Genomic DNA, 18,163 nt, shown 5'->3' on the forward strand with positions numbered 1-18,163 from the left:
CGCCACGGATTTCTCAATTGGGGGCGGGAAAAAAAAGAAAAATCCCTGGGGAAATAAAGCTGGAAAAATTCCTGTCGGTTCAAAGGGTGTGGGGGGGGATTCCCTATGGAATTCCTTAGCTCCCCCCGCAAGAAAATATAAAACCTTGGCCTCGTAGTGCCAGAGCCTCCGCTCGTTTAAATCCCAAATTAGCCTCGTCCTCAAGGATCATCTAATTAAGAAGCAAACGAGACGCCGGCTGCTTCGGTCCTGACATGTTTGAACCGAACGCTTCTCCCCCCCCCATCAATGCAACATCCAGGTCTTGTGTTTTAACTAAACCTGGCGTTTTTATGAGGGAAACTGAGGCTGGATGAGCAGCATCAAAACCAAAAATGGGGAGAAAATGGGGTTTTGGTCCCTTCCTCCTGCAGGAGATGGAAAAAAAAAAGCAAAGCTGGAAACTGAAAAAAAAAAAGCAGGAAAAAAGGTTTTACACACAGTGAGAAAAAACGACGTTTTATTTGGGGTGAAAAGCGATAAATCAGCAAAAGATCAGAGGAAACAAGGCTGAGATGCGATGAGTGAAGACCGCAACACCGCCCAGCCGCTTTGTGCGGATATTTGGGGAGAAAACAGATTTTCTGGCAAACCCTGGCCGGCCGGAGTTACACACGCACACACGCTCACAAGCAAACCTCCCGCCCCGGACCCCGTTTTCCCTTGTTTTTCCCCTAAATATGCCCTAACGCCCACGCAGGATTTAAAGGGCGAGAGAAGATAAACACGCCGCTTCTAGAGGGAGTCTGTAATAAGGCCAGGCAGGTAATTAAGCGGAAAATTAACGAAGGGAGACGCGCGCCGGCTCAGCACCGACAACGTTGTTTTCCAGCCTCCCAGCGCCTGTAACTACCCCGCGGTGGGGAGTTACAAAACTCGTTCCCTTTCTTCGCATCGGATTTACCTTTTTTCCAACCAAAAAAGCCTTTTTCTCCCCCTTTTTCATCCCCGGCATCGGAACAGGATGATCACTGGGAGAACCAGAACCGAGCGGAAAGGCAGAATTTCAATTAATTTTCCACTTTCTCGCCAAAAATTTGAGGTAAAAAGTGGGGGGAAACGTTTCAAACCCAAACCCAACGCTGCGTTTTTGCCCGCCGCCAAGCCAGGAGCGCCGGCATTCTTCACCGAAGCCGGTGAAACGGTGGGACAGCCCCTCAGGCGCTTGTAAATTAATTGATTTTGGACTAAAACTCAGAGTCCCATAATGAGGAAGCACAACCCAAGCGATGTCACCCAGGAGGTGAATCCAGGACACCAGTACCCCGGCAGAGGAAGATTTCGGTCTCGCCGCACACCGAGATTCCCCTTTTCCGTGGGTAAATCCAGATGGATTAAATCATCTTCGTTTACCTAATGAGCAGGAAGAGACAGGGAGCCCGTGTCCCCCCCGCCCCGTACCAGCTAACGAGTGACGCCACGTCACCCATTTGCAACCCAAAATCCACCCTGCGCGCGCATCGCTGCTAACCCAGGTGTGAAAATACACCTGTAAAAAATTGCTACAGCTTCCTGCCGCCTCCAGCTTATCGTTAATCAATTAATTAGTGAGCTTTATGGAGTCCCACCACATCGGGGTGCTCCAGGACGAGCTGGGGTGCGGCACAGGGTCGACACCCTGTGAAACGGGGTCAGGCGCAGGGACAAGCGTTTTGGGTGGGTTTTGACCAAAATTCAAAGTGTATTTTAACACCGATTCGTATCTGCGAAGAAATTGAGTTGTAGGTGGAAGAAAAGTCGAAGAAATAAATCTCCGTCCTGACGATTCAGATTTTAACGACTTGAGCGGCTACACACGGACTCTTCCGCTCGCCCTCGGTGCCTTCCCGCTGTATGTACAGGCGGCCATAGGTACCCCCGACCTGGCCCTTCGTCAGCCGGCCGGGATTGATACAAACGCAGCCCAGCACATCCTGTGGGAATACGAGAGCGATGGTGGCAGATCCGGACACTGACGGCAACAACCGCCCACAGCTACAGTCGATCCGGATGCCAACAGCCGCCTGGCTACAGCCGATGCGGACGCTGACAGTCGTGATCTACCGGCTACAGTCGGTGCCGCACACAAGACTGCGCGTTATTTGCGCTGTAAACTGGATTTTGCCCAAATGTGTCAAAACACAGTGGGGTTTTGGGGGTATTTCAACAGGCGCACACACCAACTGACCTTAACGAAGTACCGCAGCTCCGAGGGGGTTACGAGGATGTCCGGTGTGACGGGTAACGAGCCGTAGCTGTAGAAGCTCTCGTAGTCAACATTCAGCTCCTCTGAGGGGGGGTACAGCGGGTAGTAACTACCAGCGGAGAGCGGGGAAAAGAGGTTAGGGCAGCCAGGAACAGCCGCCTTCGCCTGTAGCAAGGCTCGGACACAACTGGCAAATGATTTTGGGGTAGAAAGTGTTATTTTTGGGTGTCCCCAGGTATCTGAGGGCAGCCGTCAGCTGCCTGACGCACACCAGGACTTACAGCACTAAAACCCTCCGAATCTTGTTTTTAAAGGGTTATCAAACCCAAAAAGGACATTTTTTAGGTTAAAAAAATGATTTTGAAGACGACAGCAAGAACGGTACGGGATTTCCCTCGTTTGGCCACAAAAAAAGCTGGTTTTGGGTTCAACTGGGTGTTTTTACTAAGCCCTCACCTCCTCTGCATCAGGACGTGCTTAAGGATTCGCGTGAACCTGTCCGAGATCCCGGATAAGCTGTAAAACGGTGGGGGGGAAGAAAAAAAAAAAAGGGAAAATAACCCCAAAACAAACAACAAACATCGCAGGCTGTGCTGATTAATTAAGAACGCAGACTAATTAACGACCCAACAGCCACTCTGCCTCGCCGTCAGAGAGAAACAAACCACCGGAGGAGACAACCGAGAAGCAACACCATCCCCACCACGAGACAAGGCCTTGTGCCAAAATCCCGCGAATTTGGGGCTGGATCCGGCCGTCGAGGGGAGATCCGCGCTCCGACGCGTTCCCGGATCTGCCAGCACCCACCTGCTGATCTCCTCGGCACCCATGTGGAAGAGGAGGTCGGTGGAGGTCAGGCCGAAAACGACGCCGTCGATGTCGAGGGTGCAGGGGTCCGAGACGAAGCGGACGCGCTGGGGACGGCGAGGGGGAGAGGGTGACGCCGGGTGACGCCGCGGCTTTGCCGGCCCTGCCCTTGCCGGCGCAAAACAGACCTTGAAACATCCCCGACGCGGCCTAAAACGCCCCCCCTGACGCGCTCAGCTGCCTTTCAACGATGCAAACCTGCCCCAAAATGCCCCAAATCCGCCCCAAAATGCCCAAGTCATGCTGGGCTTTCCTCAAATGCCCCAAATCCACCCTAAAGCACCCCAAACCTGCCCTAAAAGAGCACAACGATGCTGAGCTTTCCTTAAACGATCTCAAACCTGCCCCAAAATGCCCCAAACCCGCCCCAAGAATTTGCTGCCGGATGGGAAAAGCTGCTGATTTAAAAAAAAAAAAAAAAAAAAAAAAGGAATTTCACCTCAGACCTCGACAACTTGTTTTTACAAAGATGGGTAGGATTTTCCCTGGAAATTCAGAATTTTTTGGGTCGCTTTGGGTCAAAATTAGCAAATTACCGGTTTGTCGTCCCTTGGCAGCTCGGGGTACGAGAACGGCGGCTGGGGGTAGACGCAGTCGTGGTGCACATCCCGCGACGAGGGGACGAAGACGAGCTGCGAGCCGGCGCTACCAGAAAAAAGAGGGGAAAACACCCCAAAAAACCCGACGATTAATTAACAGGTAGAGCCAACGAACATTTTGACACCCAAATCCAGCTCTTTCTGTAGAAATTACAGCCGGAATCCCTCAAAAATCACCAATTTTGGGGTATTCTGGCAGCAAGAAGACCTAAAATCAGCTGAAATTCCCCCAAAAAGCTGCTCGTTTTTTGCAGGAGAGGTGTTTTGCCCCGTGCGAAGGGGGAACACACGACTCAAATCCACTTCAGAGCCCGTTACGGGGTTTTTTCAACCAAAGTTGAACGATTTCTCCTGTCCGCCACCCGTTTTCCTCACAGGAAACCTCCCGTCCAGATCCCGTCTAGTGCTAAAAGAGGAGTTTTTGGGGCAAAAACCTGTGGAAATGGTACTAATTTCGTGCACCGTCCCCACCTTCTCGTCCCTTCGATTATTGTCTTCAGGCAGAGCTTGAAGACCTCGGCGAAGGACCCCAGGAGCTGACAATTCTATAAATTAAGGGAAAACAACGGGATTTGCACAATTCCCTCTTTTTTTGGGGTGCACAGGACACCCCTGCTGCCTTCCCCCTTCCTGGGATTGGTTTTTTTTTGTCCTCTCTCATTCCGGAACGGCTCGATTGACCCAAAATCCACAGAAATTTAGGATTTCATGGGGATTTGGGGGGACACCAGGGCACCCAAATTCTTCCTCACCTCCACTTGTTCGTGCTTGGCATCCACGAACGGCCCAAACTACAAAGAAACAGTGAAAAAAAAATCAGAGAAAACCACGAACGAGGATGGCACCAACCCCAGGAACCGAATTACACGCGTTAAACCATCCAAAAAAAAAAAAGGGATTTTTTATTATTTTTATTAATTAAACTCAAATTTTATCCTGTGACCCCAAAGCATGCGGGGCAAATTGAGCCCAAAAAGGGGGAGATTGATAAAAACGACACGTCTTTTCCAAACGTTAAGTCAGACTTTGACTCCTGGGGCACTCGAAGTATTCAATTTGCTCTAAAAACAGGGTTTTTCTGTCATTTTAGGGTGAAAAAAACGGTAGTTTGGGATTACGCCCGAGCCGCCTCTCCCCTCAGCGGCATTTTTTGATGCTGATTTTCAAAATTTTGAAACCTCGAGTGTGTTTCCACGCCACAGCCTCTTCTTTTATAATATAGAATCGGTTTAATTAATATAAAGAATCGATTTAATTAACACCAAGAATCGGATTAATTAATAAAACCGAGGCTCCTCACCAGGACGCAGACATCGGGGCGGTCGCGGCCGATCACGTCGATGAGGTCAGCGAGCGGGTCGTAGGCGATGCTGTCGGAGGTGGTGTAGGGCCCGCAGGCCACCAGCACCATCCGCTGCTCTGCGGGGAGGAAAAAGGGGATTTGGGGGGAAAAAAGGAGAGTTTTGGGGAGAAAAATGAGGGTTTGGGGACACCCCGAAGCCTTTTTCTGGTCTGGCAGGGTGGTTTAAACCACAGTGGCCGGCGGCAGGGGAAGGGGCTCACCTGGAGCCGGCTCCAGCGGCGCATGGAAGGGAAGTGGTACCCCCTACGGATAAACCATAAACTTACCCCCAAAATCTTCTTTTTTCACCTCAAAACCAGCCCCGTACCGGTTCATCAACCACCGGCAGCACCACTTCGTCACCTCGTAGACTTTCGAGACTACCATCCTCCTCCCGGTGGTGTTGGTCCCCTCCAGCGCCACGATCTAAAGGCGGGTGAGAAAACGGCGATCGGGCTCAAAATTTGGGGTGAGAAAGATTGGAATGAGGAAAATTGGCACGTCGCACCCCAAAACCACCGTGACCACACCTGGCCGGGAAAGAGGGAATATTCCTTCAGCTCCGAGAGGTCGAGGGGGATTTGTCCGCCGGAGGAGTGTTCTCGGTCGCCCTCCAGCACCACCGACTGGGCGTTGAGCTTCCCGTTGCTGTCGCAGCCGATCTGACCCAGCACCGTCACCGGTTCCTGCGGAACACACCAAACCCGACGGGTTTTACCCCAAAATTCCCAAGAGGTACCCCTCAAAAAAGCGGGTGCAGGGTGTCGGGGTAACAACCGGCGGGGTTTACCTGCGCCGGGAGTAACACCGAGGCGAAGTCGTCCAGGTGATGGTGACTCTTCAGCACGTCACCGAGCTCCTCGATCCTCCAAGACAGCGCTACGGAGAGAGCGCAGGCGTTGGCCGCACCCCAAAACACCCCCAAAAAAATGGGGGTTACCATTAAATCGGGGGGGGGGGGGGTGGTGGGGGTGTCACCCTTCCCGGTTTGCGGCATCACCTTCCCGAATATCAAACGCTTTTTGGAACATAAATTTGTAGTTTTTCGTTAAATTTTCTTCCGGGGAACCAAAAAGCTTCGGGGTACAACCGCGACCACCGCCACCGTTCCAGGAGGGACCGTGGACGGAGCCGAACGAGGCCACAACTTCACCCCGGCTGCTCCGCGAGGTATATTTTTGGGAGGGGGTGACGCTACAGGGACAGAAACGGGGCGACGGTGAGGACCGGCAGCAACCACCGCAAACGCCGACGGTACCGCCGCAAACGCGGACGACGGTTTACCCTGGGGAGAAGCTGTTGGGAGAAAAAAGCGTGTAGGGGCTGCGGGAGGAGAGGGTCCGCTTGGGCCGGGGGTTTTCCGGGGTGGAATTGCTCCGTTTTTGGGAACCCTGTGAGAATTTTAAAAAAAAAAAAAAAAAGAAAAAAAATTTTAAAAGGGATGTTTTGGGGGGTGGGGGCGGGGTTTGGGGCAGAAAACAGTAAATTTGGGGTTAAGTTCTTGGCGTGCACCTTGGATGGAGTGGTGTAAGCGTCCAGCAGCTCATCCTCCTCTTCCTCGTCAAGGCTTCCAGCTCGTTAAGGAGCACCCAAGACCCTAATTTTTTGGGGGGATGCCCACCAACACCCCTTGATGGGGGCTTAACTGTAACGCCCCGTTATTTTTTTTAAGGATTACCCCAAAATCCACAGGATACAGCTCCTGGAGGGAATGGACGTCGTGGAGACCACCGTAGCGGTTGTCCCTCTTCCGGGGGACCCTGCTGCTCCGTTTGACGAGGACCTGGAGGAGGAACAAGAGGAGAGGGGTGAGCGTGTCCCCCTTTTTCTGGGGGTTTTGGGGTGTAGAGGGAGGGAGGCAAATATCGGGGGACCCCCGGCACCTCGTGTTCGAAGGCGTCGAGGCGGTCGGCGGAGAGTTGGGTGTCGAAGTCTTTGCTGGTGACGAAGGCCAACAGCTCGTTAGCCAACGTCACCGGGTCCAGCCGGTGGGTCAGGCACAGCTCCACCACTGCGGGGAGGGAGGGGTTAAAGGGAGTCGGGGAACACACCCGCCCCCAAAACGTACCCCAAAACCCACCGGTGGGACCTCTGCCACCCCCCGCCACCTTCCTCCTCCTCATCTCCCGCTCTCAACCCCCAAAAAGCCCAACTCACCCTGATACCCCCCCGTGACACCCAAACACCTCCAATACAGCTGATGTCCCCCCAAACACCTCCCCTGACACCCCAAAACCACCTGACACCCCCTCACACAACCCAACACCCCTCAAACACCCCTAAGAGCCCCAAACCCCCACACACCTCCCCTGACACCCCAAACCCCCCCCACACGCCTCCTCTGTCACCCCCAGACCACCCAATACCTCTCAAACACCCCACAAAACCCCCAACCCCCCCCCCACACCTCCCCTCACACCCCCAACCCCCTCACACCCCTCCTGTCACCCCAGACCCCCTCACACACCTCCCCTCACACCCCCAAACCCCCTTACACACCTCTCCTGTCACTCCTAAACCCCCTCGCACACCCAGACCCCCTCACACCTCCCTTGTCACCCTCACCCCCCCCACACACACCTCCCCTCACACCCCAAACCCCCTCACACACCCCCAAACCCCCTCACACACCTCCCCTGACACCACAAACCCCCTCACACACACCCCCGACACCACAACCCCCTCACACACACCCCCGACACCACAACCCCCTCACACACACCCCCTGACACCACAACCCCCTCACACACACCCCCGACACCACACCCCCTCACACACCTCCCCTGACACCACAACCCCCCTCACACCCCCCCAAACCCCCTCACACACACCCCCGACACCACACACCCCCTCACACACCTCCCCTGACACCACAAACCCCCTCACCCCCCCCAAACCCCCTCACACACCTCCCCTGACACCACAAACCCCCTCACACACCTCCCCTGACACCACAAACCCTCTCACACCCCCCCCAAACCCCCTCACACACCCCCAAACCCCCTCACACACCTCCCCTGACACCACAAACCCCCTCACACACCCCCAAACCCCCTCACACACCTCCCCTGACACCACAAACCCCCTCACACACCCCCCCTGACACCACACACCCCCTCACACACCCCCAAACCCCCTCACACACCCCCCCTGACACCACAAACCCCCTCACACACCCCCAAACCCCCTCACACACCCCCAAACCCCCTCACACACCCCCAAACCCCCTCACACACACCCCCGACACCACAAACCCCCTCACACCCCCCCAAACCCCCTCACACACCTCCCCTGACACCACAAACCCCCTCACACACCCCCAAACCCCCTCACACATCCCCCCCGACACCACAAACCCCCTCACACACCTCCCCTGACACCACAAACCCCCTCACACACCCCCCCTGACACCCCCAGGCCCCCTGCCTCCCCCCCCAGGCCGTGCCCCCCGGTGCCCTCACGCCTGGCGGACACGTCCTCGCCCTGGCAGCGCAGCTCGAAGAGCCCCAACTCCCGCTGAACCTCCTCGGCCAAGGTCGGCTCCGCCACCGGCTCCGCCATCGCCGCGGCGAAAAGCCCGCGCGGGCGCGACACCGCCGCGCTTGACGGCAGCGGGGAGGAAAAGTGGGCGGGGCAGCGCCTTATAAGGAAACAGGCGTGGTAGTTTTTGGGAAACGGGCGGGGATATGCAGATATAGCGAGCAACAGGCCAATGGGAAGAGGGGTGGGCGGAGAGGGGGCGTGGCCAAGGCATATCCAACTCTCTTCCCACGGCGGGGGGTGGAGAGAGAAAAAGGCGGGAATTTTCCCGCCCTCCCGGTGTTTCCTCACAGCGCTGAGGGGAGAAGCGGCGCCTCACGGGGAACGACCCGGAGGGACCGGACCGGCTCTCGGAGGGGTCGTCGCCGCCCCGGTGGGAGAGGAACCGCCCCCGGTCCTTGACAGGACTCACCCCGGCCGAGGCGGCTCCGGCTTCGGCCCCATCGTTTCCCCGAAGCCGGGATCTCTCCGGGTCCCCTCACACGTTGCAGCCTCATCCTACATTACCCCCCCGCCCGGGACCAATACCTGCCACCATGTGGGGGTTTTATTCAGAACAACCACCACAAACCCCCCCGATATATATATAAATAACCCATATAAATCCCTGAACATACATTAAATATGGGGGCTTTGCACCTTCGTGGTAAAAACGTGGCGTCAAGCATCAGCATTTCTCCTCGGTGCCTGGCAAGTCAAGGGAGCTGGTGGGATTCGCCCTGAGGCAAAGCTGGAGGTGGGGGGAAAGTCCTCACAGGAAAAAAAGCTTTAATAACATTTCTTAAATTTTTTTTTTATTTTTTTTCCCCCTTATTTTTAATTTATACAATTTAAAAAAACACCATTATGGCACCCGATAGGCAGAAAATCCCTGACTGAGGCGCTGGAAAAGAGCGCGGAAGCGAGAGGCGATGGCAGCCGCGTTGGGGGAGACCCAGAAATCGGTGTCACCCACCTCCCCGGGCTCCTTCGGTAGGAAGAGGCACAAAAAAAGTGAGAATCCCCCCCAAAACAGCCGCACGGGCCGCAAGGAAAAGGACGTTTCTTTGGCAAAGCGCGTGGGGAGCCCCGTGTCCCAGTTGGGGGTGGCCCCAATGCCTTCACACACACACCCCCCCCATCCACTTTAATGCTGGAAAAAAGTCCCCCAAAAAAAAGGAAAAAAAGGGAAAAAAACAGCGCGGTTCCGGTTGTCGGCTCCTGCAGCGAAGGCACTTGTAGGGCGGGGGGTCTGGTCAGGCAAACATGGTGAGCTGTAGCCACTGCGGGAGGAGGAGGAGGAGGAGGGTGTTGTTGGGTGTTGGTGAGGGGTGTTGGGTGTTGGTGAGGGGTGTTGTTGGGTGTTGGGTGAGCGGGTGTTGGGTGGGTGTTGGTGAGGGGTGTTGTTGGGTGTTGATGGGGGGTGTTGGTGAGGGGTGTTGTTGGGTGTTGGTGAGGGGTGTTGTTGGGTGTTGGTGAGGGGTGTTGGGTGTTGGTGAGGGGTGTTGTTGGGTGTTGGTGAGGGGTGTTGGGTGGGTGTTGGTGAGGGGTGTTGTTGGGTGTTGGTGAGGGGTGTTGGGTGTTGGTGAGGGGTGTTGGGTGGGTGTTGTGAGGGGTGTTGTTGGGTGTTGGTGAGGGGTGTTGGTGGGTGTTGGTGAGGGGTGTTGTTGGGTGTTGGTGAGGGGTGTTGTTGGGTGTTGGTGAGGGGTGTTGGGTGGGTGTTGGTGAGGGGTGTTGGGTGTTGGTGAGGGGTGTTGTTGGGTGTTGGTGAGGGGTGTTGGGTGTTGGTGAGGGGTGTTGGGTGTTGGTGAGGGGTGTCGGGTGTTGGTGAGGGGTGTTGGGTGGGTGTTGGTGAGGGGTGTTGGGTGTTGGTGAGGGGTGTTGGGTGTTGGTGAGGGGTGTTGGGTGTTGGTGAGGGGTGTTGTTGGCTGTTGGTGAGGGGTGTTGTTGGGTGTTGGTGAGGGGTGTTGTTGGGTGTTGGTGAGGGGTGTTGGGTGTCAGCCCCACGCAGCACCCACAGGTACCTGCAGCAAGTCAAAGGTGACGACACCGTCCTGGTCCACGTCCATCGCTTGGAAAAAGCCTGCGGGGGGGAAATGGTGTTGGGCGTTTTAGTGGGAAAATTGGGGAAACGGGGCAGGATTTGAGGGGGAAAATTGGGGAAAATACAGCAGGATTTAGGGGAAAAGTTGAGAAAAATGGGGCAGGATTTAAGGGGGAAAGTTAGGACAAACCAGCAGGATTTAGGGGGGAATATTAGAAAACTGGAGCGGGATTTAAGGGGAAAAGTTAGGACAAACCTGCAGGATTTAGGGGAAAAGTCAGGAAAAACCCAGTGGGATTTAAGAGGGAAAATTAGAAAAAAGCAGCAGGATTTAAGGGGGGAAATGGGGAAAGATTTAAGGGGAAAAGTCAGAAAAAAACCAGAATTTAAGGAGGAAAGTCAGAAAACCCAACTTTTCCTGTTAAAGCCTGTGGGTTTTTCTCCAACTTTACCCGTTCAATTCTATGGAAAAATTAAATTCTGGGAAAAGCTGGGAAAACCCCACGGGAGTTAAGTGGGAAAGCTGGAAAATCCCACGGCATTTAGCAGGAAAAAGTGGGGAAAAAAGCAAGACTTAAGGGGGAAAGTGGGGAAACCCACATTTTTTTTCTGTTAAAAAGTGCAAAAACCCAGCAGGGTTTAATGGGAAAAGTTGGAAAACTGGGTTAACAGAAAAAATTGGGGTTTTCCCAACTTTTCCCCTTTAAATCTTTCTTTTTCCAGTTTTCCCAACTCCCGTGGGGTTTTTCCAACTTTTCCACTGAATCGAATGAGAAAAGTAGGGGCAAAAAAATTTTACATCTTTTTTTTTCCCCTGTTAAAAGCAGGAAATGCATCGGGATTGATCAAAATGGTGGGTTTTGGGGTGAAAAAACCTGTCGCTTACGGAACATGGTCTCCAGACGCACGAGGCAGCAGACGAAGTTGTCGAAGTCGATGGCCAGGTCGGGCTCCGCGTAGCGGGTGATGATCAGTTCGTGCAGCTTTTTGTTCAATTTATAACCTTTTTAGGGAAAAAACAAAAAAAGACCCCACCCGAGGCAGGTGGAAAAGCAGAGAAATTCATTAAAACCAAGGCAGCATTAACGAACCCCGGGGTTAATTGCTGGAACGAGGCGCTACCTGCCGCTTCCAGCGCCATCCGCATCTCATAGGCGCTCATGCTCCCCGACTTATCCAGGTCAAATTTGCGGAAGATGGCCTGCGAGCCCCCCCAAAAAACCCCAAAAAGGGGGTCACTCATGAGGGGAGAGACCCCAAAATCCCCCCCTGCACCCCAACCCCCCCCCCCCCCGAACCCCCAAATCCACTCCCGACACCCCAAACCCCCCCCCCAGACCCACCAGGTAGTTGCGGATTCTGTTCCACAAGACGTTGAACTCCACCAGCCCCAACTTCCCATTGCCGTCTTTCTACGGGGCGGACGGGGGTTAAGGAAATTTTGGGGGGGTTCAGGGGTGTTGGGGGGGAAATTGGGGTGTAACCAAGCTCCCCCAGGGACAGGGGGATCCCCCCCCCCCCCAAAATACAAACAACCCCCCCACGGCCGGCGGTGGAGGATACATCCATGAGGTTGACCATGCTACGGCACGACTCCGTGCTGAAGCCTTTGGTCCGGAGATCTTTATCTGTGAATGATCCGGTTGTTATTAACGAGTTAAACGATCATTAACGGGGTTGAGTTGTTGGCTTTGTTGTTGGTGGTTTTTTTCACGGTGAACCCCAAAATCCCGCTCACGTTTGCTGATGATCCGGTTGAGGATGGTCTGAAGCTCCACGACGCTGATCTCCATGTCCTGCGGGGAGAAGTCGCGGTGTTCTCCAACAGCCCGGTGTCACCGACAGCCGGTGCCACTGCCGGTCCCGACACCCCTCTTACCGCCCCCGCCAGCTGTTTGAAAAGCTGCTTGAAGTTGTCATCGATTTGGCTTTCGGAAAGCACTTTCTGAGGGGAAAAAGGGCTGTTTTGGTAAAAAGACGACACCTCGGCGCCCTACGGTATCACCCGCCGTACACCCTCACCTCATCCGGCAGCGTGGCCTGGATCTTGTCATCCATTTCCCTGTGGAGGTGAGAACAACGGAAAGTTTGTCTTTGTGATTCCTCGGGGATCGTTAACACTAACGAGGCGTCTCTTACTCGGTGCCGGCTTTCTTTTCGGAGAAGACGCGGAGAACGAAATCTCCTTCCTTGTTGGGTTCGAAGGTGGAGGGTACCACGATGTATTCCCCCGGCGGTAACCGGAACCGGGTGCTCACCTCCCGCAGGTTGATGAACTGCTCCGAGCGAGCGCGCGAGGCGTTGGCCAGGAAGAATTCCCGTTTCAGGTGAACGCCCGATTTCCCCACGTGCTGTCAGAAACGGGGCGAAAAAAACACCCGAAATAACCCCAAAAACACCCTCCGCGTTTCCTGGTTTGCCGGTACGATGCGGTGACGGTGATGTTATCGCCGCCGGTGAGTTGTACGCACCTCGGGAGGAACCTGTAGGAAGAGGAGAGAGGTGAGGGCGTACAGTGGGTGACGCCGGGTGATGTCGGGTGACGCCGGTTGATGCCGTTACCTCGTAGACGGCGAATCCGATGGTCTCCATGTCCTTGCCGTAGCGGCGTTCGCGGCGGCGGTGCTTTTGCATCAGCGCCAGGAGGAAGCTGCAGCCGGGTTCGCGCCTGCCGCCCTCGTCGCCGTCATCGTCCACCTCCTCCAGCTGGATCTTAAACTGCGGGTTTATCCAAAAAGTGGCTGAAAAAAAAAAAAAAAGGCAAAAAGAGGTTAAATCGACGCCAAAACCAGCGGGTTTTTGAGGTGAAAATCCTCACCGGTGGCACCTACCGGGGTAGTTCCTACAACCACCGGCCGTGCTGCCGCGCCGCCACGTCCCGTCGTAGAGCCGCGTGTTCCACTTGCGGAATTTGCGGGATTGGAGAGCGTCTGGGGTGAGGTTACAGATCTCCAGGCGGGTGAATTCCCGGAGGAAATCCCGGAAGGACATCCTGGAGGAAGAGGAAATGCCGAAGGTCGAGAGCGGAAGTTTCCCCCCCCTCCAGAAAACAATGAGGGAAAAGGGTTTTTGAATTTTTCTTTGCTTACCAAAATTCACCATCTTCCATTTTCACCATCAGCTGCTGCCTCAGCGCCGGCTCCACCGCGTTCCACTCCGACGAGCTGCGGGCGGCAAACGAATCTCAACCCCGGGGCCGAGCCGCTTCGTTAATTAACGCTAACGAAGCCTCACGGTCCTCACCTGTCGCTCCAGGGACCTGTCCATTCCACTTCTCCCCAGGGATTGCGCATACGGATCAGGCCCAGGGATTGGCCGCGGTAGTTAACCTAACAAAAAGGTGCCGTCAGGGCTCGTGGCCCAAAACCCGCCGTTTTCTCCCCAGAACGGTGTCGCGTCTCACCTGCTTGGCCCCCGTCACCGAGTACGCGTGTCCCTTCACCAGCTTCTTGAACGTCACCGCCTCCATGTCGAAGGCGCTCGTTATCTGCAAGAAAAACGAGACGCCGGCCACGTTACCGCGTTGCCACGTGCCTTACTTATTCTAACGGCGGGTAAAAGACCCAAAAAACTTCATTTTTTAACCCAAAAATCCCTCACGTCGATGGAGCAGCCGAGCAAGGAACCGCGCTCCAGCGCTTTGAGAATGATCTGGTAGAGATCGCCGGGGGGCTTGCGCAGGTCGTACCACTCCGTCACGCCGCCGGTGAAATCCTCGAACCCCTCCGAGGTGCTGCCGCCGGCCAACGCCTCGTAGCAGCCGTTCACCCTGACGATCGAAAAAGACGATTTGACCCGTTTTGGGGGATGTTTCGCCTCAATACGAAGAGGAAGAAGAGGGGGCGGAGGACGTACTTGGCGTAGGCTTTCTCCAGCAAGGCGCTCCAGAATTCGGTGCCTTCAGCAGAGTGAACGAAGAGCAGCTTGCCGTCTTTGGTGGGCAGGTAGTCGTCCACCACCACGTCCAGCCACTCGCCGAATTGCCAAATCTGAAGAGGAGGAGGAGGAAGCGGCGAGGCCGAAGATAACCCACCTCTTTTTATGCAGGGAGCGGCATTTTTTGAGGAAAAAACACCGGGTTTTGGGTCTCACAGTGCCCATCCCCGGCAGGAAACAGGAAATAGCAGCGGCACCAGTGCGGTATCGCTGCGCCAGGAGGTGAAGCTGTAAGCCGTTTTGTGACGGAAATCGCTTGATTTGCCCCCAGAACAATGGAGGAGGACCCTCAAAATTTGGGGGGGGAGCCCCGAAATGGGGGGAACACCCCCAAAATAGTTTTTGGGGTGCGTGTGTGGTTTTAACGTCTCACCTGGAAGTGGAAGATGCCGGTGTAGCCGTGCTGGAAGCTCTGCCCGTGCGGCACCACGCGGTGAAGGAGCGTCTCGTTGAGCGTGAGGGAGGCGATGGCCGCCAGCAGCCAGCAGTCACCTGCGGGCATCGGTTTCCTCTCAGTTTTGGGGTAAAAAAAGCAATTTTCTGGTCACTCAACACCTGTTTAGGGAAGCGGGTTCTGCCACAACCCGCCGGCGGCGGTTAACGGCTACGGCGTACAAACAAGCCTCGATTCAGCGAAAGCATCCCCAAAAATCTCCGATTGGAGCCAAAAAAAAAGTCAAAAATTTGGGAAACCGAGCGTCGGCGCTCCCTACCCAGCGCTCCCTGGCAGATGTCGGTGCGCGTGGCCCCATCCACGATGAACTGCGGGCGCGGACACAGCTCCTGTGAGGAAACGCCCCCGATTCGGTCACCAAAATTCACCAAAATGTGGATATTTACACAGCTGACCGCGCTAACGACCACTGCTTACACCAAGGGAATTAAAACCCAACCGCCGAGCTGTGGTTAATTAGTTCCCCCCCTCCTCGCCTCGTCGTTAACACCCCGGCTCACCGTCGGCCTCTTCCATTGGACGCCGTGAGTTTTGGCGGTGCCGGGACCGAGTTCGCGGAATCCGAGGGAAGTGGGAACCGGCGGGAAGGTTTGGTCGCGGAAAAGCGTGCCGGAACGCCGACATTCCTCCACCAACCGCCCGTAGTCTTGTCCCAGGTACCGCACCGCGTTCTCGTGCTGACCCAACCCCAACGCCTTCGCCCGTTGCCGTTGTACCTGCGCCGAAACGCCGGTGCAGTACACCGGTACGATCGGTTCCTCCGCCATCCTGGGGAGGAAAAAAAAAAAAAAAAGGTGAAATTGGTAAAATAGAGGTGGTGGGGGGGAAAATGTTAAAAGATATTTTTTCCACCCAATTTTCCTCCTCGGCTACCATGGCGGCTCCGCTCTCCCTTGTGCCGGGATAAAATCGAGGAGCCGTAATTAAATCGGGGAGAGGATACTAACGGGAATTAACAATGAGTAATTAGCGCAGCCTCGTTTGTGGCGAGCTTGGGGACGGGGGGGACTTTGTAGAGCCCCGTGGGGTGTTTGGGGGGCACGTGGGGATTTTGGGGGGTTTGAGGTCTGTTTTGGGATCCACACTGCGAGCAGCTTGAAAGAAAAAGGGGGATTTTGCCCCAACCCCCCCATCGCAGCTGGATTTTATTAGTCCAGAGGAGATTTTATTTTTTGGGGGGGAAATGATAAAAAACCACCTGAATTCCCCCAAATTTGGGGTCCTGCCGGAGCCGCGCAGGTTTGGGGGTGATTGGGGCAATTTTGGTCAACCAAGGACGCCACCATTTTAGGGTGAAAAAAAGAGAATTAAGGGGGCGGGGAAGCTCTTCCCCCCCCCCCTCCCCGCGCCTCCCCCCGTAGCAGCTGCTCACTGCCTGTAACCCGAGCGGGCCCAAAATAGTTGGGTTTAACCTCGAAACGGCCTCAGAGTAATTAAAAAAAAAAGACGATTACGGTACCGGGCAGCCCCGAAAGTTGATGAAAACGAGGGGTAACAGCCCCAGAAACAGGTCTGGCAAGTTGAGGTGTGTGTCACCGGCCGCTCCCCGCCAGCACAGCCCCGAGCAACGCTGCCGGGCCCTGGGAAACCCTGAGAGGCCTTAATTAAGCATCGGGGAACTTAATTAAGCATTGGGGAGCTAATTAGACACTAATTAGAGGCACTGAGGGAGTGACAGAAAGGTGACAGCAATATCGGCTGCGCAGCCCCCCACAACTGGAAGCGAACGCGGGGGTTCCCGTCACCCCAAAAACCCTGGCGCGGCCCCTGGAGGGGGTTCAGAAATATCCTAGAAACGGGGATTCGGCCCCCAAAAACCCACAAATTGTCCCCAAAATGAGAGGGGGTGGGATGGGGGGAGTCTCTAACCCACCCCCCAAACTGTTTTTTTGGGGTACAGTTAAGGCCTAGCTCAGTTTTCCCCCGCCCACTCCCCCTCCCCCCACCTACACTTTTTGGGTCAGCTGGACAGAAATCGCCTCTTTTCACCCCGTTTCCAGGCCAGTGGGTACCTGGCACCCCGGCAGGTGCCGTGGAGCAAAGGTTCAGTCCCGGCAGCGCCTCAGCGGCCGCTTCCCTTCCCCGTCACGCTGGGAAGAAAACACCCCAGGGGAAAAACGAGGAGGAAAAAAGCAAAAAACACTACATTTTGAGCAAAAATATGAAGAAACCCCCAAATCGCCCATTTCCACCCCACCCCGAGGCAGACTTAATCCCCAAACCCCTCTTTTCTAGTTAAAGCACAGTTGTGGGGTGAGGGATCCCCCCCCCCACCCCCCAGTTCCCAACCTCTCCCCGTCTCTGTGTAACGACGGCAAACGGGCCCCAAAGATGCTTTTCTTTGCCCGTTTCCCCTGTTTCTCCCCCCAATCCGGCAGCGCGGGGAGTTGTATAAGCGCCTGCAGCCACAAAGTTGAGGAGGAGAGCACCTCCCGCCTCGTCACCCTGCGGCCGAGGGTGGCTGTCACCTCCCGGGGGGACGCGGGGACGTACCTCACTGCGGGCGGGGGACGCGCGCTCCCAAACTTGCCTCTTTGGGGTAAAATAAGGAGAAAAAAAAAAAATAATTAAAATTTCTTCCTTAAGCAGGAAGACGAGGCCGGGTGTAACCCCCCCCCCCCGCCGAGACTCCTCCCTGCACAGCTCCTCCCTCTGAGCCTGGTGGGAGAGGAAATGGGGTCAAAGTGAGGGATTTGGGGGGTTGCGGGGCCCCCGCAGGTGATTTTAGGGTTGTTTTGGAGGGTTTTGGGTCTGTCGTCCTCCTGCGGCTGCAGGTTTTTCGCCGCATTGCAACGGGCGCTGGCGGCGGGGGGGGGGGGGGAAGGGTGCTGCGGGCTGGGCGGTGCCGCAAACCACACGCGTGTGCAAGGGGGGACACGCATGGGGGGTGTGGAGAGGGCTGGGACACACAGAAACACACGTGTGCAGGCGGTCACGCACTTGGGAGACACAGGAACACGTGTGCAGACACATAGAACACGCATGTGCAGAGGGCTGGGACACACACGGGATACATGCATGTAGAGGCACATGCACATGTGACACATGCAGAGGGCTGGGACACAGGACATGTCTACAGATACACATGGGACATGTGTGGACACACACAGGACATATATGTAGAGGTATGGGACATGCATGGGGACACAGATGTCTGGGACACGTATGATATGTGTGT

General features: G+C 55.4%; 2 protein-coding genes across 2 annotated transcripts; both read right to left on the reverse strand.

Annotated features, from left to right (window-relative positions):
* Positions 1-470: 470 nt before the first annotated feature.
* POLA2 (DNA polymerase alpha 2, accessory subunit) lies at positions 471-8,656 on the reverse strand. Its single transcript, XM_075741468.1, has 18 exons — positions 8,494-8,656; positions 6,916-7,043; positions 6,730-6,815; positions 6,545-6,599; positions 6,317-6,423; positions 6,033-6,226; positions 5,823-5,911; positions 5,563-5,718; positions 5,396-5,458; positions 5,254-5,296; positions 4,991-5,109; positions 4,443-4,481; positions 4,162-4,235; positions 3,628-3,736; positions 3,032-3,138; positions 2,681-2,740; positions 2,207-2,333; positions 471-1,952 (listed from the first exon to the last, which is right to left on the reverse strand). The coding sequence occupies exons 1-18, from the start codon at positions 8,591-8,593 to the stop codon at positions 1,806-1,808; spliced, it is 1,803 nt and encodes a 600-aa protein (XP_075597583.1). The 5' UTR covers positions 8,594-8,656; the 3' UTR covers positions 471-1,805.
* Positions 8,657-9,358: 702 nt separating this feature from the next.
* On the reverse strand, positions 9,359-17,068 carry CAPN1 (calpain 1). Its single transcript, XM_075741464.1, has 22 exons — positions 16,936-17,068; positions 15,486-15,753; positions 15,245-15,314; positions 14,905-15,023; positions 14,451-14,584; positions 14,196-14,364; positions 13,999-14,082; positions 13,839-13,924; positions 13,685-13,759; positions 13,427-13,587; positions 13,158-13,336; positions 13,067-13,078; positions 12,735-12,946; positions 12,618-12,657; positions 12,475-12,540; positions 12,334-12,391; positions 12,159-12,223; positions 11,939-12,007; positions 11,718-11,796; positions 11,482-11,598; positions 10,576-10,634; positions 9,359-9,834 (listed from the first exon to the last, which is right to left on the reverse strand). Exons 2-22 carry the CDS (start codon positions 15,750-15,752, stop codon positions 9,808-9,810), a joined length of 2,148 nt encoding a protein of 715 aa, XP_075597579.1. The 5' UTR covers position 15,753; positions 16,936-17,068; the 3' UTR covers positions 9,359-9,807.
* Positions 17,069-18,163: the final 1,095 nt, after the last annotated feature.

Source organism: Balearica regulorum, unplaced genomic scaffold (assembly GCF_011004875.1).
Source record: "Balearica regulorum gibbericeps isolate bBalReg1 unplaced genomic scaffold, bBalReg1.pri S41, whole genome shotgun sequence".
NCBI classification, from domain to species: Eukaryota; Metazoa; Chordata; class Aves; order Gruiformes; family Gruidae; genus Balearica; species Balearica regulorum.